This window comes from Zeugodacus cucurbitae, chromosome 2 (assembly GCF_028554725.1).
Source record: "Zeugodacus cucurbitae isolate PBARC_wt_2022May chromosome 2, idZeuCucr1.2, whole genome shotgun sequence".
Taxonomy (NCBI): Eukaryota; Metazoa; Arthropoda; class Insecta; order Diptera; family Tephritidae; genus Zeugodacus; species Zeugodacus cucurbitae.
The window spans coordinates 46,738,115-46,765,621 of NC_071667.1; the positions used below are offsets into that span (position 1 = coordinate 46,738,115).

A 27,507-nucleotide genomic window follows, 5' to 3' on the forward strand; every position below is an offset into this window, starting at 1 on the left:
TTAAAATATCTTTGTTTGACAAAATAATTTCTTTTTATGCACCATGTGTTTTTTATGGTATTGTAAACATCAGATAAATACCACTTAATAAAAAAAATAGTATATTACAATAGGCTTAATGTATGCAAATAATAATGAATAATAAATGGACCATGTGTTACACATTAAAGTAAATAATGTTTAATAACAATATTATAGCAAAAAACTTAGTGATGTCTAAGGTTGCTTATGACCGTATGAAATCTCTTCTGAGCGTGACAACTAAATATAATTTCTTAAAAGCTGTTTTCGATACGCCGCTTCACGCTTTACGCTCTTGCTCTATTTCTGTTCTCTGTTCCTTATATGTAAAAGCAACAGTAAAGTTAAACAGTTCAATTCAAAAGAAGTGATATCTCATTAACGGGCTGTGACCTTTTTCATTATATCTCAATTATTAAACTAGAAAACTATAGAAAACTTGTATATTGGCTTATGATATTTTGGTCTGACTGCAAAGCAGAACACCATTTTTAGAAGTTATCGAATATACATATGTATACTCGGATTTACATTGTTTTGTTTTAAGAGTTGGTAAACATTTTCAGTGTTAAATTATCTCTAAAAGGTGTACTTTAACTACAAATCACTCGTTAATAAAGTACAGAAACGTTTAAAAATTGTGACTTTCGGGTAAATTTAGAGTGAGTATCTTTCGGATGAAAAATAGTAAAATAAATTTCTATCATATATCTATCTAATAGATCGTTACTAAACATTGCCATATAATTTGAATAAATATTTTTATTTCAGATTTTCAATTTTCTTTTAGAGTTAGCTCACGTATTTATTAAAAAGTTAGACTACAGACACTTTTTAGATAAAATGTACTTTATTCTTCTCGTGATATATTGGATATAACATAAATATAAAAATCAAAAAGAATTTACTCAAATAATGTATTAGTAAAACTAAAAGACTTTTTGGTAAAAAACGAAATAAAATAAAATGCAATAATTTGTTAATTAAGTTTTATTAGTAGAATAATAAATAAAATGTTAGAAATATTCTAAGAAGTTTGCAAAAATGTATACTAATAAAGCAGTTAAGAGTTTTTTTTTGTAATTTGATGGCATGCGAATGTTTTTTGACGAAAAAGTTCTTAAAATTAATTCAGTTTTGCTTTAAAAAAAAATAACAATAATAACAATATAAAAACGTAGAAACAGTATTTAGAGAGAAAAAAGTCAGAAACAGTATTTAAAAAGTAAAAAAAAAAATTAAGCAAAAGTGTTAATAGTTATGTAACCAATGGACATCATTTAATAATATATCTGCAATGTTAATTGAAAATAAAAATATTATCTATGTATTATTTAGAGTAAAAACCAATAAAGCACTCTGCATTTGCACAGTTTTAGTGTCTGGAAACGTAATTAGTTCTAATAAAAAATAATTAATTTTTCAGTATAGTGAATTCAACATTTTTATGTGTAAATAAAAAAAAATGAAATAATTAATAAATTAAAAATAAAACGATAATAATATTAAAAAATTAAAAAAAGAACTATTTCTGCACGGCAACATTTGTTGCTTCAGGATTAAAATTTTCTACAAAAAATTGCCACATGTAAAAGTGATTTTTGGTATCGCGAATATAGTTAATGTTATAATAACTATAAGGAATTTTCCACATAAACAAACAAAATTTCAAATTTGTGGAATGCTCTCAGTGTCCCGAAAAGCTGTTCTAGAAGTAATCTAATTGGTTAAAAGTCTGTATTTTACTAGCCGTTACACACGGTATAATTTTTGGTGATTCTATGCGATTATTCTGTGTATAAATTTACTTATTATTGTTTCTTCTGGTTATTTGGTTTTAATTCAACTTTCATTCATTGATTTCGTCATGTTCATACACAATTGGTGATCCCGACGATCGCCCCAACCGCCGTTACCTTTTCGCAATTTTGTTTTCTTCACTAAACTCGCCGCAGTTAGCGATAAACTACGTGGAAAAAGCTGTTTGGACTTACGCGCTATACGTAAGACTTGTTGCACCTTCGCTATCACTTGATTGGATTCACAATTCTTCTTCTTGTGATGGACACCGCTGAAACAGAAACACAAATAGAATAGCTTCAATTGGAGAATAATTTAAGATTTAGGAGAAATATGCGGTAGTTGCATAAACGTCCGCTTACCATTCGCCAATATGGAAGACTCTTGGACCTTTGACTATCATTGCGTGCAGCTTCTTCTGCAAACACTGCTGGGACACGTAATGCAGCGACCAATCCCAGTTGTAGTCATCATAGAAACAGAAATGTTGCGCACACTTTCGTATGGTAGACCAGGTGCTGCGATTGAAAGCAAAACCCATATTATGCTTACTGCTTATCCAGGGCATCACTTCGACCTTCGAGGAGTAGAGAAAAAGATAAAAACGGCAAAAATTTTATTTAAAACATTTCCTAGATAGGAGAAACATAACATTCTATGGATATAGGCCTAAAGAGCATGTGATACATATGTATATACATAAACAAATATGTATAATGATCTCTCAATTACATATGTATATCTTTTCAACAAGGTTTTAACTAATTACGATGGAAAGAAGTAAGCTTTGTGGCAAAATTTACATACATAAATAGGAATGCAAAAGATGTAAATCATGCAGACTTAAAACTTCACAACTTAAGAGCAATTAGGTGAAATTAATAAAAATGCTAAGGAATCATATTTTACACAACTGTCTTTTATTATTATTTATTCTTACTTTTATTTTTCGGCAATTTACCATATTGAGTTGCCATACTACTTTGTAATATTCTATGACCTTAACTAAAGTGACGTCAGCAAACTAAATGATACTATTAACAAACTTGCACTTCATTGCAGTTGGTCTAGAAGTTCTCAGAAACTGTCTACTAGAAGACGAAGTCGAGGTCAGAAAAGATTTAAAAAACTAATAGCGATCTCAAGAAACAAACTGAGACAACTAGTAGCACTTTAAACTGGCCACCGCAGGCTAAGGTGTCATCTGTATAAACTAGGAATCTGCTCGTCGGATCAATGCCAATTCTGTGATCTAGTAGCAAAGACACCTGAGCATCTACTACTACTTGACTGTACGGCGATGGCGAGGGAAAGTAGTCAGGTAATGCAGGCTCTGAATCACCAAATAGACAGTATCGCGTCTATCAGCCCTGGAACACAATTAAGCTTACTTAACGCGACGCGGTTGGATGGTATATTGTGATAATAGGAGAGGGCACAATAGACCTTAGGTCGCAGTGCGTTCCACCATTCTGAATTTAATCAAATCAACATGAAATGTACCGCAGTGTGTTCTCACAGCGATCAACTCTAAGGTACGGGTTCGGAAAGCAAGTGACAAACTACTGATCAACTCGGGTAAAAGGTAATTAACAAAACGGACAACATATTCTTTGTCGAACATGGGACACATTATGAGTGTTGTTGTTGTTTTGAAATATTATGGTTATTTGCTGATATTTGATGCTATACTGCAGTATTATATATCAAGTGGCTTGTTTTCAATCTATTGTTTGTGTTGTTGCTGTACATATGTATATTAGGTTGGCGATTTTTTCAATGCTTTATAAAAAGTGTTACAGTGATCGGATTTGGTTCAAATATGCGCCGTTTCGTTCGATAATCTGTTTCCATCTAGATGGCATAATACCCCCCTCGTAGAAGCCCCTCTCCTTATTTGCGAAGAACTCGGACAGCCACTTTTCACAAACCTCCTTTAAGTACAACTTTACACCACCAAGGGCGTTAACCATGGACGGGGGACAGGTGGTAATCACTTGGCGCTATGCCCGGGCTATATGGTGGATGCGATAAAACCTCCCATTCGAGCTCCCGTAGCTTCTGACGAGTCATCAACGAAGTATGTGGTCTGGCGTTGTCCTACTCCCTGCCAATTCTGGACGCTTCTGGTCCTTTAAGCGGTCCAGTTGTTCGCAGCAGTAGTTGTCCAATCCCACGAGACACACAGCAAAACCTTCCTTTTGGGACGATTAACCGGCCTTCGACCACGACCGTTTTCACTTGATATTGTCGTATGTGATTCATTTTTCCAGAAGGTTATTTTGCGGGAAATCATGCGGCACCCAAACATCAAGCTTTTTTGTGTATCCAGCCTTCTACAGATTGTTTAAAATGGTTTGGTGACTAACTCCCAACTCCTGGTTTAACTCGATATTTTCCATGATTTGATCGGTATTCGACGTCATAGGTCTTCCCGCTTTGAATCGTCGAAACCATTCCTCCTCAGTTCGAAGTGATAGAGTACGATCCCCCAAAACACCATTAATCTCACGGAACGTTTCTCTAGCGGATTTACCTTTAACGAAGGAATTTAAAATAGCGCGAATTTCGGCGTTAGTGAACTCCATGTTTACACGTCAATAACTGTTGAACGCATCCAAACCAATCATGGATAGCGTTTTTTGTTTTGTTTTGTAGGTTATGTTAAGACCTTTCAAAGGTGTATAGAATTGCCAGATACGATCTCTGTAAGGCTTTATACATAGCCACGAAATTCAAAAGGCAAAAAGTGGGAAGAGACAACCTTATATATATCAAAATGAACAGAATTTCTTTTTGAATCCCCTCATATCCCTTTAATTTATAATATATACATTTGGAACCAAGGAAGATAGCGGAATAAAACTTTACGTAAATACTGTATGTGAGCTGCGACATCACTTATGGAAAAATTGTAGACATCGGACTATAACTTTTCAAGGCCCCGGATATCGAACATGAAGAACTCAGTGCCTAAGGGTAATTTTTCACCGAAAACATCGGTATTTCTCTCAGACATTTTAATGTAACTCAGAGGGAATCTTTTTCTTCTAATAGTGTGTCTCTGTTCCAAAAATTATTAAAATCGGGTCATAACTTCCACTAGCTCCCATATATCTAATTATAGGTTTTTCAAAAATACGGTGGGCTTTATTCCTCATATATCGGTTAATATTTGAGAAATCTTAGCAAAATTAAGTGAGCGTATATTCTTGGATATAGTGTACCTTGGTGGTGCAAAGAGTGAAATCGGTTCAGGAATTATCTCAGCCCTCATATACTATATATAATGTTTTTCGTTATTTTATTGCACTTTCTGCCGAAAATATGGGTCAAATTGTATGTTATCTTAATCTTAAGGGGAGGGTAAGGTTTGACAACTTTTTTTTCATTTTTTTATTTTTTTTCTGAACCATCAACATCTCAAGAATATTGTGTGAAAGTTTTAGGTCATTCTGAGAAAAACTAACGAAGTTACAGCGATTTTCCCAAATATGTCATTTTTAAAGTCGGTGACCAGCCTACAGAAAAAACTACTGAATCGATCGTTTTGAAATTTTGAACAAATATTCTACATAAATATAGCTCTCGAATGACGTTGTGTTTTTCCTTTTAATTACTAACAATTTTACAATAACAAATAGGTCGATTTTTTCGTCTAAAATCGTCATTTTGGCTTGAAAATGGTACCAAAAAATGAAAAATAAAAAAAAAACGACGTCAATTGAAAGATAAACTAAAGAAAGCATTTTGATTTTTTGGTTTCGGATGATCCAGTGATGCTGCAACTTTTTTCGAGGTGCCTGCAGAGATCGACGATAAACCCGTTATTCCTCGCTATTTTTTGATAAAACTTTTTTTAAGTATCCTTCAAATGTTGTACTTTCATATAATAATAAGTAAAATAAACCTACAGCAATAATTTTTTTCTAAAAAAATTCATGAAATAAGGACTTTTTTCGACGAAACAAACCTTACCTCCCCTTTATGCTCGGTTGCACCCAAACTTAGTATTTCCATACTTCTTATACTCTCGCAACCTGTTGCACAGAGTATCATAGTTTTGTTCACATAACGGTTGTTTTTGTCACCAAGAAATAAAAGAGTTAGATATGGGGTTATATATATATAAATGATCAGGATGACGAGTGGATTTGAAATCCGGATGTCTGTCCGTCCGTCTGTCCGTGCAAGCGATAACTTGAGTAAAAATTAAGATATCTTAATGAAACTTGGAACACACATTTCTTGGCACCCTAAGGAGGTTGCTTTCAAAAATGGGCAAAATCGGTCCACTGCCACGCCCACAAAATGGCGAAAACCGAAAACCTATACAGTGTCAAAACTAAGCTATAAATAAAGTTATGAAAATAAAATTTGGAACATAGGATCGTATTAGGGAGGGGCACATTTGGATGTATTTTTTTTTGAAAAGTGGGCGTGACCCCGCCCCCAAATAGGTTTTTTTTATATAACTCGCAAACCATTAAAACTATATAAACCAAATTTTCTGCAGTCGATTCTCATACGTACCCCACCACACCCCATGAAAATAGTTGAAATCGGATAATAACCACGCCTACCTCCCATACAAAGGTTAGGTTGAAAATTACTAAAAGTGGGTTAACTCACTAACGAAAAACGTCAGAAACACTAAATTTCACATAAGAAATGGCAGATGGAAGCTGCACTCAGATTTTTTTACAAAATGGGAAATGGGCGTGGCGTCGCCCACTTATGGGTCAAAAACCATATCTCAGGAACAACTCGACCGATTTCAATGAAACTTGGTTTGTAATAGTTTCCTTACATCCCAATTATATGTTGTAAATTGGCCAAATCGCTTCACAACCACGCCTACTTCCCATATACCAGAACTTTGAAGACTATCTGACTATCTGAATCGCTTACTTTACAATATATAAAGTAAGCACTAGTGAAGATATCGGTGCAGAACTTTACACAAATACTATGTTTATAGTGTGGCAGCCCCATTCTAAAAATCGCCAAAATCGGACCATAGGTTTTCAAGGCCCCATATATCGAACATGAGGACCTCGGTGCTTCTAAAGTAATATTATGGTTTCCAACTTTCAATGGACTTTATACAATATATATGACGAATATGTGGGTCAAATTGTGTATTATATAATATTAATTAAGTTAAGTAAATAAATTGCGAGAGTATAAAATGTTCGGTTACACCCGAACTTAGCCCTTCCTTGCTTGTTTTATATTGTTCTTATAGCGGGGAAAACTGTCCTGATTGTTTTAAGTTTCAATTTTCCAGTTTTAAATTTTGTTTCTTGTGATAACTCTAAGCTTATTGGAATTATAGTGATTGATTTTATATGAATATTTCGATGAACATATATAACTCTTTATGCTAATTATGATTAATCAGTTATAGTACTCTAGCTAGATTTGTAAATATGTACAACATATGTATATCTATTTGTATGGTTATACTAATTATTGGACGTAAGATAGTTTATATAAATTATGATTCTTAAAAACTGTTTTGTCCTTCTACATTTGTTTTCTGCAAACTACAATAAAGTCTATGAACTATATTAAGTTTTCTGCTAAAAATTAAGCTTTTAGTAGAGCAAACTAAGTTTTTGTAAGTATAAAATACAAATTAAAGTCTATGAACTATATTAAGTTTTCTGCTAAAAATTAAGCTTTTAGTAGAGCAAACTAAGTTTTTGTAAGTATAAAATACAAATTGTTAGATACCTCACGGAACCTATTTTGTGTTGGTGGTTTTGACCTATGAGACATACGGTAAACAACCTAAACAATCAAAGTATTTAAATATATATTAACATTTTTATTTTATAAGATAAAATCGCTAGCAAGAATGAAACACATCAAAAAGTATGAACACTTATATGCAAAACACTTTGGTGCATACAAACACACATGAAATAAGAAAACTCACACGAAAAGATTTCTATCATAAGTACTAAGGCAATAGCGTGTGAAAGAATCAGATCCAATTAGGCAGTGAATTATAGGGTTTATAAAGTACAATACACATCAAATGCGGATTACAAATGGTATGAGAAAGTGATATTATACATATGTACATTATAATTATGTTAATATGCAATATAGATTATATGACAACAAACGTTAAATAAGAAAAACGATTGCATGGTTCTGATTTGGGTTTCATGTTACATATTGAATAAGGTGATTTTCTATATGATTTCTAAGTATTGTATTCTTATTTTTATTCAACATTGCAGTTCTCTTTAGAGTGCGAGCTAAAATTTAGCACTACGATAATTATGGATTAAAATTAAAAGTTTCCAAATGACTTAAGTCTCCTCCTGTGAAAACTTTTTGTTTCACATAAAAAATAATGCCGAGTTTGACATTAACTTATTCTTTATTTTTCAAGTTTGATAATACTTTTTTATATTGGACAATTTTTTTCAATGGTTAATACATATTTGCTGCATTGTGAAGCCATCAGAGTAAACTTTGAAAGAGATGGCTGGCATAAGCGCATGGTAGCTGCACGCAGCGCATTAAACATATTAGTTATATTACGGATGGCTCGAAAATGGAGGACGGAGTAGGCGCGGGGATATACTGTCCGGAGTTAAATGTAAGGCAGCCTTCCAAACTAACGGATCACTGTAGTATGTTTCAAGTGGAAGTGTTTGCAGTTGGGAAAGACACTGAACTAAATGCACCTCCAGGTCACACAGAAATCAACATATACGTAGACAGTCAGGCGGCAATCAAGGCAATATCCTCTTTTTCCACGTATTCTATATCTTCTTCAAATATAGAAAATTACTACGGTTACTTCTTCGAAATTGAATATAGATAAACAATATTGCATTTTGTTGACTTGGTACTTATTTTTACTAGATACTAGAATGACGAATACAAGTATATCACAAGCAAGCAGGTAGGCTTTTTTATTTCTTAAGCTCTACATTTGCGCTTGATTTATAAAGTCACAAACGATCAATTGGTTTAGTAGCGGTATAAAGTTTTTGAAAATAAAGTAAATAATCGTGTTTGTTACAATATATCTATTCAAGAAATCACTTGAAACTCTTCAAATGAAACATTATTCTTAAACACTTGCTCACATAACTAACAACAGACTATTTGTTTTACGGTATTTACAATACGTTCTAAATGTGCTGACACATGCATGTAACGACCGTAAATATTTAATATGTTGTCTTGGACAATATGTCAAAATGAATGACGTCATATAATATGACGTACAAGCACTAAATACAAACTAAAACTTGGCAATTGTAATATTGCGTGCAATCAACACGCAGATCTATAAGAAACTTGTAGAATTTTTATAAATAAAAGAGCGATGGAAATCAAAAATAGCAGGTACGAAGTCAATACATAAGACAAGCTTGCATGCTAACACAAACTTACAAATAATTAACACTTACATACACAGTTAAACATACAAATAAAATGAAAAGAATGCAGTACGCATATTAAATTACAATCGAGCAATGTCGATTACTGTAATAAGTAATTTAGTTGTGCACTTGAATAGGTGGACTGCGAGTATACAATAAATAAATTAGTAGAGTTACATATACGAGTACATGGCTAGGTTAATTTGTAGCTATTTTTTGATTAGCTTAACTACCTTCTGGTATATAGAATATAGTGATGGTAGCACGTGATAACTCCACGATTGCTGTGCGGCGCTTTTATCTGTTGTGGTTGTGGTGGAAGTGGTAATGCTATTGTGGTTGTTAGTGATGTGTGTGTTGGTGTTGGTGACTGTATCACCGACATACACTTTGTCTTTATTATTTTCGTTAAAATACTTTTGATTAAAACTATTCGCAGCTGATGTGGACGATGACGATGACGATGCGTGCGATGACATTTGCAGTGAATTTCTATTTTTATTGCGATTATATCCTAATAAATTGCTGGAAGTTAGCAGCGAGGAAGCATATTGACTGCTAGGGGATTTCTTATTAGTCTGTCGCCATGAAAGAACATTGCCACAAATTAAATGGTTCAATAAAAAAATAAATAAATAAACAAACAAATAACAATTGGGACAATTTTGTAGCGTAGTGATGTAAGGGAAATACAAACAAACAAAAAATATATTCATGACGGTAAAAAAAGAGAGAAAGAGAGAGAAATAGGTTAATGAGCACAAAAGCATTTCGAAAGCAATAATTTGTAGCGTTCTGTTGATTTTATTATCATAATAACTATGTAGTCTTTCGTAAAAATTATTGGTAAGCACCCTTGTGATTTACGAAATAAGTTGCAGCAATTAGAATTTTTTTCACAAAATATATATATATATATATATATGTATGTATGTATAGTATATTTATGTTATATCGTATGACTTACTTTGCTGTTGTATGTGTAGTAATTGAATGTTTTTAAATATGTGCCCAACGAGAGTATATCGCATTGCGGACACAGACTGCCAACTGACGTCTGCATCATTTCGAGAAGATAAAGAAAATCTTCAGCCACATAATGATCTTCCTCTAGGAACAATACCAGACCTGTAAACATTTATACTTCTTACATATTTGTGTTTATTAATGTTATTGAATTTTTTTATTTTAAACAAATTAAAAACATACTGACCAGTATGATAACGGGTCACATCTAACTGATCGAACACACGATTTGCCTTCCACCACCAATGATGTTTGGTCTGTGTGAACTTTGCTTCCCTATAATGCCCGTATAGATCGGGATATAGCGCGTTATTGCACTTACGTATTATAGCTCTATTTATGAAGAATGTGATAATATTACTAAGAAAATAGCGTGGCTTTATAAATATGTTATTTTGCAACAATTTTGATACTCACTGATCCTTTTTCATGTCGCGCGGACAGTCGTTTGGATCGACGCCGGGAAACTCATTCGGGTGAGTTTGTATTGAGTAGGGATAGAATATCTGCGAAAATATGAAAAAGTATATTAAGATATATCTTGCTGATTGACGCGTGTTATTTAATTATTTATATATTTTTGTTTTTTCATAAGCGAATGTTTTTACCTGTATCACTTTACAAAAGTCAATTGTTTGCACCAGATCATTGATGTCATCATCGTAATAGTCATGGGAGAATATTAATAGAGTCTTGGAAATATCCTTAGCCTGCGCCAGACTAACGATCAAATGGCGTAGATAAGTTATACGTGTATGCACCTTCATTGGAAAACGATGTGAAAGTTATATCTCTATAATTATTTAATTTGCAGCAATTATTACCTGTACTACGATTATCACAGAATCATTTTGTAGTGGACCGTAAGTGTCCTCATTTAAAACTATTTGTAGTTCATTGTATTTCGCTATTTGTTGTTTTATCTCCGAAATATTCGGCGGATGATAATAATCCGTATAGGACCCGTTATATTTGCCGCCACTGGTACTATTGTGTTGCACTGTGTGCGGAAATTAAGATAAAGATTGAGAACAATTTAATTTATTAAGCAAGTTTCTTGATAACTAACTGTGCGCTGCTGCGGTCTGATTTCTAGATTTGGGCGTTAAAAACTTATGCAGTACCGAGGGCACCATAGAGAGCATCGCGTCCATTGAATCATTTGTTGGTTCACCCATCATCGACATTTCACGAGAATCGGCTGGTGTGCGAAAATGAGAAAACCGTTAGAATCTTTGTTATCAGTAATATGCAGTTGGTTCAAAAAACAAGTTTTTTTTTTGATCTTTTGAAACCGTCTCACAGTCCTCCTATAGTTCTTGAGGACTTTTGAAACATTACGAGCATAAGAGGATAAAAACTTTTTGAATTGATTGCATTAAATGTATGAAAACTCGTGTTTTTAATGACGAAGAAAACATGATTCCATAAACTAAGTACTTACTGTAATTAAAGACATGCAACTGCATTAGTACGAAGACGATGAGAGCTACCCCAATAATTACACGTATGTAATAGGTGTTCCTTTTTCGATGCATCAGCCCTGTGTTGGGTAATGGTAAGGGTATTTTGCGAACTACATAATTGAGTTGATTGAATAAAGAAAGTAAAAAAATCAATTATAAGACACTTATTAAGCGCTCAAGGTCAAATAACCAGTGAATAAGTAAATATAAAATCACAAGAAACAACTTACCCCTCATTTTTGACGGCGCAGCGGTGGTCTTCGCGTTTGCTGCTGATTCGACGGCGGTTAATTACACTTTGACAAAAAGTTTGTAGAATGCTTAGCAATCAGTGTTCTCATGCCTGTAAAAAATTAGTTTTTTAAAAGTGAGTAAGTGAAGGCAAAATTTCCCGCTGCTATGTGCGAGTGTACCATGCACGACAGCTTAAATTCTGATACTGCATTAAAGCTTACCAAGAAGGTAATAACGGAACATACAGTATGTCACTTAAGTAAGTTTCCGCGCAATATAAATATTTTCAAAATAATATAACTTTTTTTTGAAAAAAATGTATTTCAATGATATTTTAGTTACATACATTTTAGAATATGTTGGAAAATTTTCTACTAGAATCGCTCTTTTTATGCATTGTTTAAATTTTGAATTTATTTGAGAGAAACTGTTTGGAATTTTTATCGAAAACGTTTAACAGAAATGGAGGTCTCTCTAGGTACTAAAGCCAATGGATACTTAGTTATGTAACATGAAGTAAAGTACCGAATTATAATATTGCTCAATATCAAGAAAGTCACTGCCTTTTATTGCGATTTATTTATTTTTAATTAATTTTTTAATTAGTTAAAATACCATTGAAATAATTTTAATCTAATCTTATTACTTTTAAAAAATTTATATTGCAAGGAAACATACTTATGCGACATACTGTACATTTATTTATTTGTTTCTCTTTCAATTCACACTGTTAGCGCGGTGTTGAAACAAGTGAAATGAAAAGACCTTTTATATTTGCTAGGGAAAATATTTGAATTGCACTTTATTTGCTCTTGAAGTACAAATAAAAAGAAAAAATCATTTGGATTACCTAAAAATATCAAATAAAAATATCAAAGCAAATAATAGCAGCTACTTCTACATTGCTTTATTAAATTTTTAAACACCGGAACTTTTTAAAAAACATATTTTCTATGATATGCGGCAGATGGCTTTCTTTCTGGCTATATATAAATTATTGAAATTAATATCGAAAATTGAAATTATTATAGAAATCTTAAATATCTTTTGATTACTACGACAAATCTTAACACTTGTGTAATGTGTTAATTGTTATTCTAATTAGAAATTGGAATGGTAGAGTAAATTTCGCAAAACAATTCAGTTCTAATGAAAATATACATAAAGAACTTGGTATCCATATGGTAAAGAAATAAGTAGAGGACTGCAGAAAGAACTATGTATATATGTACATATCTAAACTTCGAGTTTAAGCTTAAAAATAAGAGCAAACCAATTCAATCACTGCTTGGGCCTGTTTTGTTTGAAATAGATTTAAGATTTTAAAACTTATTTATTGGGCTTTAAAAGCAGATTCAATAAATAAAGAAATATCGAAAAACAAATTAATTCCTTTGAATGTTTGTAGGGCGTCCATGGATTGAAAAGCCGACCTAGCGGGGTGAACAAGAAGGAATGTAACTTTTCTCCAACCGTTCGATTTAACATCACAAGTAAAGATTTGTAATAATTGTTAACGAATGAAGAAAAGAGATGTTTATTTTCAATAAAACTTGCTTTTTGATACCTTTCGATATAGTTGAACATATTTTAGGTTTGAAGTTTTTTTTTTACAAGAAAACAATTAATTTGGTAATATTTATTATATTTAATTTACTGAAAATATAAAAACATATATTTAAATCCTTAAGCCAATATAACTTTATATTTGGAGCCAAGTGTAATTATATAGTAATACTGGCTGACCCCGCAGATGTTGCCCTGCGCGAAATTATTTGTTTTGAAAAGAAAACAAAGTGAAATTTATATTGCGTTGAAAATATTTATTTGCGATTTTTCTAATTTTTTTCAATGTAATGCAGCTTATTTTTTTTGTTTTCTGTTCCGGGGCGTAAATGTACAGAGATGGTGGTTTTCCAACTCACAAATCAGAGTATTCGATGGCTGCGTCACAATCAGTCGTGTGCAATTACACAGTTTCGGCGCATGAAGATTGCGAATATAGAAATTCAACTAGATAATTCACGGCTTTGCTTGCATTTTCAACACAATTCTCTCGGCATTTGACTTGAATCGTATAGTTGAAGTCATCAACATCGGTATTTTTGACAGCTAAAATTGCGCGTGCACTCAAACTATCGTAGTTACGAGAATTTAAATACGATGACTTGAGACATGTGTTCAATTCGTACGGCGCTGTTGATTTCGAAATAACGGGAAGTGTTTGTCAAAAATCGCCTGATAACAGGGGCATTACGCCACCAAAACGACGATTATTATTCCACAGAACTTTCATTGTTCTGTCAAGTGCTTCTAGAAGATTGAACTCATCTCATACTATCAGTTTACAATTCTTCAACACTTTTGACATAGTTGATTCCGTTGCAAACAGGTGTTTCATTGATTTGCACGTTTAACGGAAGCTTCAGTGCCGAATGTGCCGTTCTTCCAACGTCTCGTAGCGTTGCAGCAATTGCAGTAGATATGAGAGCCAACGCAATGCCATTTTGAGATCGTATTGTTGCCAACTGTTTTCATCATTGGCAGTCTTCATCGATGATGATACGTGTTGTTCCAAAGTTATTTTGTCGTATGCACGCTCACATTTCAATGTACGATTCAGTACATTTCTAATTTGACGATTAAGTGCTGGCATATGAATTTCAGTCAATAGTTTGCCAGTCATAGTCAAACACAAATCTTCAATCAACTCCAATATTTCATCGTGGATGTCATCGTTCATTTGCAATTCTGATTTCTCTTTTGTCACTTGTCACTTTCCGACTTTTCTAAATTATTATTTTTAATTTGTATGGAAAAGTCAATTTTTGGAATTTTACAATTTTCATAATTCAAATCAAATACAATTAACAAAATCTATAATATAAAAATGAATCGCAAAATGTGTGGCTAAGCGCATAAATGGAGAACAGCTAAACCGATTTCGCTAATTCCTTCTTTATGATATTCCTTGAAGTACAAGGATGGTTCTTACAGAGAGAAAAATTAAAAAACTGCCCGAAAAAGTCTAAAATTCACACTTTTCTAAACTATAGATATAAAGTCTCGTCCGTAAGTCCCGCAAAAAGTCGAGAACGGCCACACCGATCTGGCTAATTTTAGTGTTGAAATATTCGTTGAGGTCCAGAAAAGTATTAGAAAGCTAGTAAATATGGAAAAATTGCGAGGAAGATAATAATAAGAAAATTTTATTTGAATTGACAACAAAAATATAAAAAAAAAAACAAAAAATAATATTTTGAAGGTTGTCATTGTTGCTTTGTTAAAATGTGTTTGTCATTGTTCAATTTTATAAGGTTGTGTCGATAGACCAAAACAATTTGTAACAAGTAAGGAAAGGCAAACGAACATTTTATACTCTCGCAATTTATTGATGTAATTTTATTAGGATAACACAAAATTTGACCCATATATTCGGCATAAAGTCCAATAGAATAACGAAAATCATCTTATATAGTATATGAGGGTTGAGGTAAATCCTGAACCGATTTCACTCATTTTCACCAGCAAGGATTAACGGGAATAGGGGTAACTTGGCACCTGTTAGTAGGTCTGCAAAATCGTCAAAAAAAAGCCCTATAACGAAGATTTTCCAGATATTCATTGGAGGCATTACACAGGATTTTAAAAGATTTACGCGACAACGAAACCATTTTTGGTGAAGTCATGATTCTGTTGGCAGGTTATTCCTGGATCAATTGTTGCTGACGAACTAATCGCATGCCTAAATGCGATTGTAGAAGCAGTTCGAAATGGTAGCGACGGTGTTGACACTTTGCAGATTAAATCATTTCCAACAGGTTTCTGTCATTTCATGGCCTCGAAAGAGGAGCTTATTCATCGTATTTTTCCTGACATGAAAACACAATATAATAACCATAAATGGCTGATTGAATAACCCATATTGCTGATAAAAAACAAAGATGTCGATGATCTCAATGCGACATTTTAGGATTTAGTTCTAGGAGTGTTGGTACGTAGTCAATTATCCCACAGAACATTTAAAATTGCCTTGACTATCACCACCTTTGCAATTAAAAGTAGTGTGAGTCGTCATCATGAGGATGGACTCATATGTACAAGTTCACGTAAGTGACGAAAGTTTCTGACTGCCATTCATTCGGGAGTGGCCAGGAACGATCCTTTTGCATGTAGCTCAAGCAGCTCACGACTTCCGGTCTTAGACCAAGTATCCTCTGGGTAGCCAACAGACACCCGTTTGGAGACGAACTAAAGTGAGAAGGCGAATCCCGCTTAGGCGGTTGCGCGTAGGGTTTGGGACCCACCACATAAAAACGAATAACCAATGAATAGGAAGCAACAGCCTCGGATAAGGAACCCCAATTTTGATGACGACCACAGCAAACGTATATAGAACTTTGGGTTAAAGGGCATGCACCTGGAATGTCCGGACCCTTAATTGGGAAGGTGCCTCTGCCCAGCTGGTTGATGTCCTCGTAAGAGTAAAGGCTGACATCACCGCAATCCAAGAAATGCGATGGACGGGACAAGGACGGAAGAAGGTGGGTCTTTGTGACATCTACTACAGCGACCATATAAAGAGCGCAAACTCGGTGCCATTCCTGCCATTCACTCCGGTGGATGAACGTCTAGCCACAATCCGCATCAAAACTAGGTTCTTGAACATATCGCTGATTTGCGCCCACGCCCCGACGGAAGCGAAGGACGAAGTGATCTTGTGTACCTATGAGCGCTGCCCCCGGCACGATGTCAAAATCGTGCTTGGCGATTTCAACGCTAGGGTGGGTGGAGAAGGTGTCTTTGGCACAACAGTCGGAAAATTCAGCCTCCATGACGAAACATCGCCGAGGCTGTTCAATTCGCTGGGGCCCGAAATATGGTCTTCTGTAGTACTAGATTCCATACTAGATACTTGGCTGTCCCCTGATCGAATCACTCGCTACCAGATCGATCATGTTGTGATAGATGGACGACTTGTTTCCAGTATTTTTGATGTGCGTACGCTTCGTGGTCCCAACATCGACTCGGACCACTATCTTGTAGCAGCTAAGATACGCACCCGCCTCTGTGTAGAAAAGCGTACACTTCAACAAACACAAGGAAGGTTCGACATCGAGAAGCTGCAATCACAACCGACAGCCGAACGATTTTCTACTCGACTTGCACTCCTGCTCTCTGATAGCACTCATCAGCATCTCGGCATAAGGGAACTGTGGTACGGCATATCAAACTCCTTACGTACATCTGCAACCGTAACCATTGGCCTTCGCAAAAGTCAAAAAAACAGCGGGTATGATGAGGATTGTCGTCTCTCAGTGGAGAGAAAACAGACTGCCTAACTCGCAATGTTGCGTTTGAGCGCAACACGTGCGGGATGGGAAAGATACCGAGAGCTGAAGAGGGAAGCGAGACGCATTTGCAGACAAAAAAAGATAGAGGCCGAAATGCGTGAGTATGAGGAGCTTGACAAGCTGGCCGACAGGGGTAATGTTCGAAAATTTTGCGAAAAGATCCGGCGACTAACTAAAGGTTTCAAGACCGGAGCACACTCCTGTAGGACCCTCAGAGGTGATCTAGTTGTTGATGACCAGAGTATACTGTGTTTGTGGAGGGAACACTTCTCCAGCCTGCTGAAAGGCAGTGAAAGTACAACACCAGGAGATGGCGAACCCGATCCCCCAATCGACGACGATGGAACAGATGTTCCATTGCCCGACCGTGAAGAAATTAGAATAGCAATACCCGCTTGAAGAACAACAAGCCGGCGGTGGCCGATGGATTCAAATACGGCGGCGAAGAGCTGATAGGTGCATGCATCGGCTTCTTTGCGGAATATAGTCGGAAGAAAGCATGCTCGACGATTGGAATCTCAGTATACTCTGCCCAATCCACAAAAAGGGAGACCCCACAATCTGCGCCAACTACCGTGGGATAAGCCTCCTTAACATCGCTTATAAGGTTCTATCGAGCGTATTGTGTGAAAGACTAAAACCCAACGTCAACAAGCTGATTGGACATTATCAGTGTGGCTTTAGACCTGGAAAATCAACAACTGACCAGATATTCACCATGCGCCAAACCTTGGAGAAGACCCGTGAAAAGAAGATCAACACACATCATCTCTTTGTCGACTTTAAAGCTGCTTTCGACAGCACGAAAAGGAGCTGCCTTTATGCCGCGATGTCTGAATTTGGTATCCCCGCAAAACTAATAAGGCTGTGTAAGCTGACGTTGAGCAACACCAAAAGCTCCGTCAGGATCGGGAAGGACCTCTCCGACCCGTTCGATACCAAACGAGTTTTCAGACAAGGTGACTCGCTGTCGTTTGACTTATTTAACCTGATGCTGGAAAAAGTAGTACGAGCCGCAGAGCTAAACAGAGAAGGTATAATCTATACTAATATTATAGCGCTGAAGAGTTTGTTTGTTTGTTTGAACGCACTAATCTCCGAAACTACTGGTTCGAATTAAATAATAATTTTTTTTGTGTTGGATAGTCCATTTATCGAGGAAGGCGAATGGGTCTGAAGAAGAAGAATGGGAAGAAGCGAATTGGTCTGGTGGTGAATGAGGACAATACGAAATATCTCCTGTCTTCAAACAAACAGTCAGCGCATTCGCGTCTTGGCTCCCACGTGACTGTTGACAGTCATAACTTTGAAGTTGTAGATAATTTCGTCTACCTGGGAACCAGTATCAACAACGATAATAATGTCAGCCTTGAAATCCAACGAAGAATCACTATTGCCAACAGGTGCTACTATGGACTGAGTAGGTAGTCAAAAACTAAACTCTACAAGTCCCTCATCATTCCCCGTCCTACTTTATGGTGCAGAAGCGTTGACGGTGTCAACATCCGATGAGACGCCACTATGAGTTTTCGAGAGAAAGGTTTTGCGAAAGATTTATGGTCCCTTAAACATTGGCAACGCAGAAGATGGAATGATGAGCTGTATTTGTTGTTCGACGACATAGACATAGTCATGTTGTTCGAATGGACGAAAGTGCCCCAGCTCTAAAAGTTTTCGATGCAGTACCCGTTGGTGGAAGCCGAGGAAGAGGGAGGCCTTCACTCCGATGGAAGGACCAGGTGGAGAAGGACCTGTCTTCACTTGGTATTATCAATTGGCGCCAAACTACCAAAATGAGAGATGCGTTGTGCGCTGTTGTGGACTTGGCTATAACCGCGTAAGCGGTGTCTATGTCAGTCAAGAAGAAGAAGAAGTTGTCATCATGCTGGGTAACATAAATCAACCTCGACTTTCCATTAGAACAAGACTGGCTGTGGAGAATGTAATCAACATCGTCATCGAAGATTGAGCTAACTTTGAAATTTGCTGATTTGTTACATACTTCAATATACGTTTAAAAAAAAATTAAAAATTTGAACAAATTATGATAGTAAAACTTTTTCGAATTTTTCGTGAGTTGCTCGATATGAGAAAAATATAATACAACAAAATTTGTCTACTAACAAAATTTTTGTAATAAATGGCGGTATATTGCATTATATATATTAAAGGGATATAATGTAGGTGTACACGAGTAAATACTCGTACACACTTTTTATTGACATCAATTTATACTTGCATAAAACTTATAATTTTAACGCCTCCCGAATAATTATTTGTGTACGTATTTACTTAGGTATGTAGGTAATGCATACGTAAATGTTCACGCTAATAATAGTCACACTTAAGTTAAATGATATTCAGCTCCTCAATCTTTTATGACCGTTAATGGAATTGTCACGAAGTGAGCAAAATAATGTTCTTGTTAGTTAAAGAGTTAAAAGTTTTCACATAAACTCAACTTAAGTATGTACATGCTGTATAAAAATAAGTAAGGAGGGTTTGACTTTTAGTGCAACCGTACTTATAGTACTTTTACAACAACTTAAGTATGTACATGCTGTATAAAAATAAGTAAGGAGGGTTTGACTTTTAGTGCAACCGTACTTATAGTACTTTTACAATTTTTAATAAGCATTAGTATTGATAAATTGAGCGATAGGACCCTCTAAATACATATCAACCAAACTTAGAGAATACGTTTCTCATTTCATTCAACACTGCGAAAATTTCAAATATATTGATTTAGGAATTAGTATTTTCACATGGAATTACTTATAACCAGATCAATAATCACTGAACAGATAACTACATGGGTATAAAAACAACACAACTTTTGATTATAGAATATTACAACTTTCAATAAACACAATAAATGTCCCTCGGAATAGAAGAAACCCCTTTTGAGGTTTCCGTTTAGCCTTCTTTATAGTCTGTGTCATTTGGTATTACCGTTGTTAATGTGATATACTATAATTAAAAAGAAAACACTTATTCACTGCACAAATTGTGACTTTCCACTAAAGCTACTGTTAAATTATTTTTTTAATTTTCTATAGTAATGACAAATAGAGAATGGTTGAGAATACGATTTTCCACCGACTGTCTTGAGGTTCTGTTGGCAATTTACTATACATATTTTTTGTTTCGGTTCAGGGTTATCCGTTATCGGTTGAGCTGGAATGTAACGTGAGAAAAATGTCGAAAAGGCTTTCAAAGACATATTAAGATACTTGCAGTTATCTATTTGGCTGTATACAAAAATATAAGCATGTGTAAATATAAATATTGCTGTTGCTTTAATTAGCATGTTTTACTACAATTAAGCGAGGTTTGTTAATTAAAATATATTTGCTTCTGTGTTATCTGCTGAGAACGAGCCTTAATGCGTTTTAAATGAATGACTAAAACACTAGTTTAAATATATTATCCAGTACTAGTACAATCATAAGTTTTAACCACATTACATATCTCAGTAGACCAAATGAAAACTACTTATGTGCATTATTATATGCATTACACATTATATCTTCGTATACAGAAAACTGCGTTTATTGTCTTTACCTCACTTTCGTCTAAATATAGTGTTTAGATAACAAAATGAGTGCATAATTTGTTTCAAAATTGAAAATATTACCAGCATAAAGGAAACTATTCCCTATTCCCCATAAACCTAATATAAGGAAGTACAATTATTTTGGCATGTAAATCATATCGGTCAATATGTAAATAATGTCGGCCAAAATGTGAGATATCTTAATAAAATCAACTGTGCATGTTGAATGGTTCAAGTATCATCCATACAGCAAATATAATAATTTTGTATATACATATGTGATTGACTTTATAATGTAAATGTTGGTAAATTGGGGGTATATGTTTTTATACTCTCGCAACATGTTGCACAAAATATAATCTAATAACATAACAGTTGTTTGTAACACCGAAAACTAAACGAGTTAGATGTAGAGTTATATATCGAAATGATCAGGATCAGGACGAGTTGAAATTCAGTAAAAATTGAGATATCTGAATGAAACTTAGTACACATATTTTTTGGCACTAGAATAGGACTAGATGGGCGAAGAATTGCTACGAACACAAAATGAAGTTAACCAAATGGCTATAAAGTGTCATAATTAAGTCACAAATAAAACTATGAACGATCGATACGGACAATAACAATAAGAAGATGCATTATACATATATATATATTTGGCGTAGGGACCGCTTTAAGCGATTATAGCCGAATCCACCAGAGCGCGCCACTCATTCCTCCTTTTTGCTTTTTGGCGCCAACTGGAAACACCAAGTGAAGCCAGGTCACTTTGCACTTGGTCTTTCCACCGGAGTGGAGGTCGTCCTCTTCCGCGGCTTCCTCCAGCGGGTACTGCATCGAATACTTTCAGAGCTGGAGTGTTTTCTTCCATCCGTACAACATGACCTAGCCAGCGTAGCCGCTGTCTTTTTATTCGCTGAACTATGTCAATGTCGTCGTATAAATCGTACAGCTCATCGTTCCATCGTCTGCGGTATTCGCCGTTGCCAATGTTTAGAGGACCATAAATCTTGCGCAAAACCTTTCTCTCGGAAACCCCAAGAGTCGTCTCATCGGATGTTGTCATCGTCCACGCTTCAGCGCCATACATCAGGACGGGAATAATGAGCGACTTATAGAGTTTGATTTTGGTTCGTCGAGAGAGGACTTTACTTTTCAATTGCCTACTCAGTCCAAAGTAGCACCTGTTGGCAAGAGTGATTCTGCGTTGGATTTCAAGGCTGACATTGTTGGTGTTGTTAATGCTGGTTCCCAGATAAACGAAATTATCTACAACTTCAAAGTTATGACTGTCAACAGTGACGTGGGAGCCAAGACGCGAGTGCGCTGACTGTTTGTTTGATGACAGGAGATATTTCGTCTTGTCTTCATTCACCACCAGACCCATACGCTTCGCTTCTTTATCTAGTCTGGAAAACGCAGAACAAACGGCGCGGTTGTTGCTTCCGCTGATATCAATATCATCGGCATACGCTAGGAGCTGTACACTCTTGTAGAAGATTGTACCCTCTCTATTTAGTTCTGCAGCTCGTATTATTTTTTCCAGCAATAGATTGAAGAAGTCGCACGATAGTGAGTCACCCTGTCTGAAGCCTCGTTTGGTATCGAACGGCTCGGAGAGGTCCTTCCCGATCCTGACGGAGCTTTTGGTGTTGCTCAACGTCAGCTTACATAGCCGTATTAGTTTTGCAGGGATACCAAATTCAGACATCGCGGCATAAAGGCAGCTCCTTTTCGTGCTATCGAAGGCAGCTTTAAAATCGATAAAAAGATGGTGAGTATCGATTCTTCTCTCTCGGGTCTTTTCCAAGATTTGGCGCATGGTGAATATCTGGTCCATTGTGGGTTTTCCAGGTCTAAAGCCACACTGATAAGGTCCAATCAGAGGCGCAGATTGTGGGGTCTCCCTTTTATGGATTGGGCAGAGCACACTAAGATTCCAATCGTCAGGCATGCTTTTTTCCGACCATATTCTACAAAGAAGCTGATGCATGCACCTTATCAGTTCTTCGCCGCCGTATTTGAATAGCTCGGCCGGTAATCCATCGGCCCCCGCCGCTTTGTTGTTCTTCAAGCGGGTAATTGCTATTCGAATTTCTTCATGGTCGGGTAATGGAACATCTATTCCATCGTCATCGATTGGGGAATCGGGTTCGCCATCTCCTGTTGTTGTACTTTCACTGCCATTGGGCAGGTCGGAGAAGTGTTCCCTCCATAATCCCAGTGTGCTCTGGACATCCGTTACCAGATTACCTTCTCGGTCCCTACATGATAATGCTCCGGTCTTGAAACCTTCTGTTAATCGCCTCATCTTTTCATAAAATTTTCGAGCATTACCCATGTCGGCCAGCTTTTCAAGCTTTTCATACTCACGCAAGAGAAGATGCATTATATTGGTTAATATGTGAGATACGTGTAAGTGAATGTATAATCCTGTATATCTATCCGGATGGTGAAAATTAGTGAACTCTGTCCTGAACCCTCATATACCGGGTGTTTTTCAATGAAGCAATACTTTTTTCAGAGTTGGTTTTTAACAACTGTTACTTGATTTGTACTCAGTTTTGTACGTTTTCAAATCGACCAAAATAATAGTTCGGTTCACGCTAGGTATCGCGCGCTGCGTCCAATATTCGGTCGACATAATCGCCTAGCAGAGCCTGTAATTCGACCAACATGAATCGATTTTTGGGAAGGATCTTGTTTTGCGGGCTTACAAAATTCAACTTGTGTAAAAATTTAAACAGAACGATCATAATACGCGTCGTTGAATGGGCCCAAACCGATATGATCACCGATCCCCATTTTCAGAACAATTTTTCCAGTGATGAAGTTCACTTTTGTTGAATCCATTGTTGAGAGGACCATTACCATTACATCTTCAAAAAGTCATTGTTATATGTGCTCTATGGGCAGCGATAATCTTTGGTTCACATTTCTTCAAAAATGAACTCGATCATAACGTTACTGCCAATGAGGAACGCTATAGAGACACGATTACTGACTATTCCATATATCCAACGAAACAAGCAATTTATTGAAGGAAACTTTTGGTGAGCGCATGGTGTGGCCTCCAAGTTGGTACCATTTAACACCGCTGGACTATTTTTTGTGTGGTTTTGTGAAGTCGCTTGTCTGCGCAGATAAGCCCGAGATGATTGACGCCGGTTATTGCTGACAAACGGACCCAATTGCTGCAGAAAGTGGTCGAAACCGCGGAGTCCAAGAATAATTTTTGGCCATTAAATTATAAGTATTTATGAGAACACACAGTTTGTTTCATATATTCGTCATAAAGTCCATAGAATAACGAAAATCATTATATCTAAGAGTTCCCTTAATTTTGTTTTTTCTACTCTCGCAACAAAGTTGCTAAGAGAGCATTATAGTTTTGTTCACATAACGGTTGCTTAAACAAAAAAAAGGTTTCAGGCCACGCGCACAAAATGTCGAAAACCGAAAAAACATAAAGTGCCATAACTAAGCCATAAATAATGCAATGGAAATAAAATTTACCACGCCCTCCTCCCATACAAAGGTTACTACATTTATAGTGTGGCATCGACCTTCTAAAACTCGTCGAAGTCAGATAATAAGATTTCAAGGCCCCGATCCGATTCCGATTTCAACTATTTTCATGGTGTGTGGTGGGGTACGTAAGGGAACCGACTGCAGGATGTTTGGTTTATATAACTTTATTGGTTTGCGAGATATATACAAAAAACCTATTTGTGGGCATGGGCGTGAAATGGGATTTCGCCCATTTCAATACCAACCTCCTCAGCGTGCTAAGGAATATGTGTATCAGGTTTCATTAAGATATCTCAATTTTTACTCAAGTTATCGCTTGCACGGACATACAGCCATACAATTTGTATGGCGCATAACTAATAACGCGACGGCGACGCTAAGCGGTTGAAATTTTATATTTTGACAGAGCGTTCCGAAGTAAAGTTGGCTGCGAAAAACGAAGTTTCTCTGTTCAATAAAATTTCACAACAACAATTCAAGTAAACATTTTGATATTTGACGTCAAGTTGCCGCTTTTATTTAGGGATGGCGCATCGACGTTAACGCTGAGCGGAAAAAAACGTTCCGCCTACGCTTTTATTTAGGGAATGCAGTAACTCTTTTATTTCTGGGTGATACAAACACCGTTATGAGAACGAAACTATTGTACTCTCTTTAGCAACTTTGTTGCCACTGTATAAAAAGGCAGCATTTTCATTGAGAAAAGAAAACGCTATAAGTTTAACTGAGTCAAATTGCTGGACTCAAAACAAAATGTAGATAATAGCTCGAACTTAGCCGTTCCTTTCTTACATATACACAAACATCATCATATATACAAACATCATCCGCAGATGTTTGCCTACAATTTACATTTGTTTTCTGCGGCAAAGCCTGGTAATTAGCTTCCGTAAAGCTTTCCGTATAAAAGAAAGAAGAACATTTATTCAAAGCAAAGACATCTATGGTATACAAATATTTTTTTTTTACTTTTTTTTACTTGTATTAAAGTTCCGGAACATTTTAAGAATTATGAATGCACATGCATTTAGGAAGACTTTATGAATGTACATATGCGCATCTTAGATGCTTACGGTATTCTCATTTATTTTATAGATGGGACGACTGCATATTAATGTATGCACTAAATCTTTTTTGACTATAAATGTATGCTTATAAGTACGAATAATAAGTATTAGGAATTTTTTCGTTACTTAAAGTATAAGGAGAGGTATTTATATATTTAGATATACAAATTTACAGTTCTATGGGATTGATGTTTACCCGAGACGTAGTTACTATTAGCGTTTTCTTTTCTCAAAAGAATGTTGCATATGTTCTGCCCTGTACTAGGATTTTCATATTGTGAGTGAGAGTTGACCAGCATAATATGAAGACATTTTTTGTTCTTTTATCATGTAACACATGGAACACATTTCAATATAATGTAATATAAAGAGGCAGCATTTTCATCGAGAAAAGAAAACGCTATAAATATGGGTATTGTTCTAAGACCCGTGGGTTATACTCCTATACAAAAGTTGTATGAAATCAAGTTTGTAGAGACGTTAACTTGACAAGGCACTTCGTTTAAAACTAGTAGCAGTCGAAAATAAAAAGGGTTAATTTTAATTTTGCAGCCCAACAAATCATATTGACAAGCATGGTAATTGCACATCATTCATCAAATAGTAATCGATATAGCGCGCAGAACAAGCAGATGCAAGTTTTAATAATGGCAAGGTGTAAATTCATGCGGAGACCAAATTTGTAGTCATTAATTACAATATGGAATTCAACACCATTCAACACCAAGTTAGCGATAACAAACAAATCACCGAGAAAACAGTGACTAATGTAAGCTGAAGCGGTGTATGTGTGTTAGAGCTTAGCATTGAGCTTCGTAAACAATTTTATCACAATTTGATGCATAAATATTTAATTTAATTACCTGCATTTTCTACTGTAATCAACTTTTGATTTTGTTTTCGCCGAAATTTGAGTCCTATGCAATTTTCGTGAGCACAACCCCATCTTTGTGACTGCTTTTCTTTAGTTGTTGGTCCCGTCTGTGTGGTTGTTGTTCGTATGTCAAACAACGAGAAATCGATTTTCCTGAACTTCCTTTTAGCCGTTGCGTACTGGCGTGCTTTCCATGAATGTTAATGCAATTGTTTTATGTTTGTGTCTATCAAACGTTGAAACCCTCGAGATGAAATTGGCACACCTTGGTATTCCCATTTGCTTCATATCTGAAAATCCATTTTAAGTTTTGGTCGTTCACACTCTAATTGAATATTTATGGAAGTTTGAATGCTATTTGTGTCAGTTGGTCTCATTGGAACATGAAAATCTCACTAAAGACTGTCGTCGCGGATACAACCTTTGTATATGTATGTTTGTATTTCAGTTTTCGTTGTAGTTGCTGCTGCTTTGATTGCTGGCGAATGCGTTCAATTTGTTGTTATTGTGCTCGTGAATATATTCAATTAGTGACGGAATTAGATAATGGCTTGAGATTTTTATCTCCGCTTTGTATTATGAATTCAAAACCGTATCACTTTGCTATGCACATGTGACACAAGATCGACCGACCGAGTGCTCATCTGTCAAAGATCTGCACCCAACAAACCACATTTAATATTTTATATTTTATTTTTTATTTTTGTTGCTTTTCACTTTGCTTATTAGCATGTTGTTATGCATTGACGGCCTCAGCTTTTGGCTCGCGTTCACATGTTATACATACATACATATATTCGTACGCATATTTGCGCACATGCTTGTGTCCACACAAATGTATACCTACATACATACATATGTATGTACATCTGTATTTATATGTATAAAGACGTACATATAGTATGTATATCTACCTTATATACGCACATTCTTCCCACTGACAGCGCTGTTACTTTAGCTTTTCTTTCTTCAAATTCATTGCAAATTTGAGGAATTTCCTTTTCTTTCTTCGCCAATAATAAAAATTACGAATCCACTAATTTGTCACTGCTTTAACTTATTTCAAAACTAATTTATTCACTATATACATCACATATAACACGAATGTGGTGAAAATGAGAAGGTTAGATCTCGGCGAACTCGAAGCAATTGTGGCAGTT

General features: G+C 35.7%; 1 protein-coding gene and 1 long non-coding RNA gene across 8 annotated transcripts; one reads left to right on the forward strand and one right to left on the reverse strand.

Annotated features, from left to right (window-relative positions):
- The first annotated feature begins 302 nt into the window (after window positions 1-302).
- Window positions 303-1,772, forward strand: LOC128919999 (uncharacterized). Its single transcript, XR_008470114.1, has 2 exons — window positions 303-683; window positions 793-1,772. It is a non-coding gene; the product is annotated as an uncharacterized LOC128919999 (long non-coding RNA).
- LOC105212354 (alpha-1,6-mannosyl-glycoprotein 2-beta-N-acetylglucosaminyltransferase) lies at window positions 740-27,409 on the reverse strand. 7 transcript variants are annotated; one of them, XM_054226095.1, is made up of 13 exons: window positions 27,275-27,409; window positions 26,337-26,637; window positions 11,959-12,071; window positions 11,707-11,838; window positions 11,332-11,463; window positions 11,087-11,262; window positions 10,871-11,023; window positions 10,680-10,768; window positions 10,450-10,622; window positions 10,204-10,364; window positions 9,470-9,814; window positions 2,184-2,398; window positions 740-2,092 (listed from the first exon to the last, which is right to left on the reverse strand). In XM_054226095.1, the coding sequence occupies exons 3-13, from the start codon at window positions 11,963-11,965 to the stop codon at window positions 1,864-1,866; spliced, it is 1,812 nt and encodes a 603-aa protein (XP_054082070.1). In that variant the 5' UTR covers window positions 11,966-12,071; window positions 26,337-26,637; window positions 27,275-27,409; the 3' UTR covers window positions 740-1,863. The 7 variants fall into 7 exon arrangements, with proteins under 7 accessions (XP_054082070.1, XP_011182566.1, XP_054082071.1 ...); XM_011184264.3 differs by having other exon boundaries at window positions 27,262-27,401; XM_054226096.1 differs by lacking the exon at window positions 26,337-26,637 and having other exon boundaries at window positions 27,262-27,397.
- Between the last annotated feature and the right edge of the window lie 98 nt (window positions 27,410-27,507).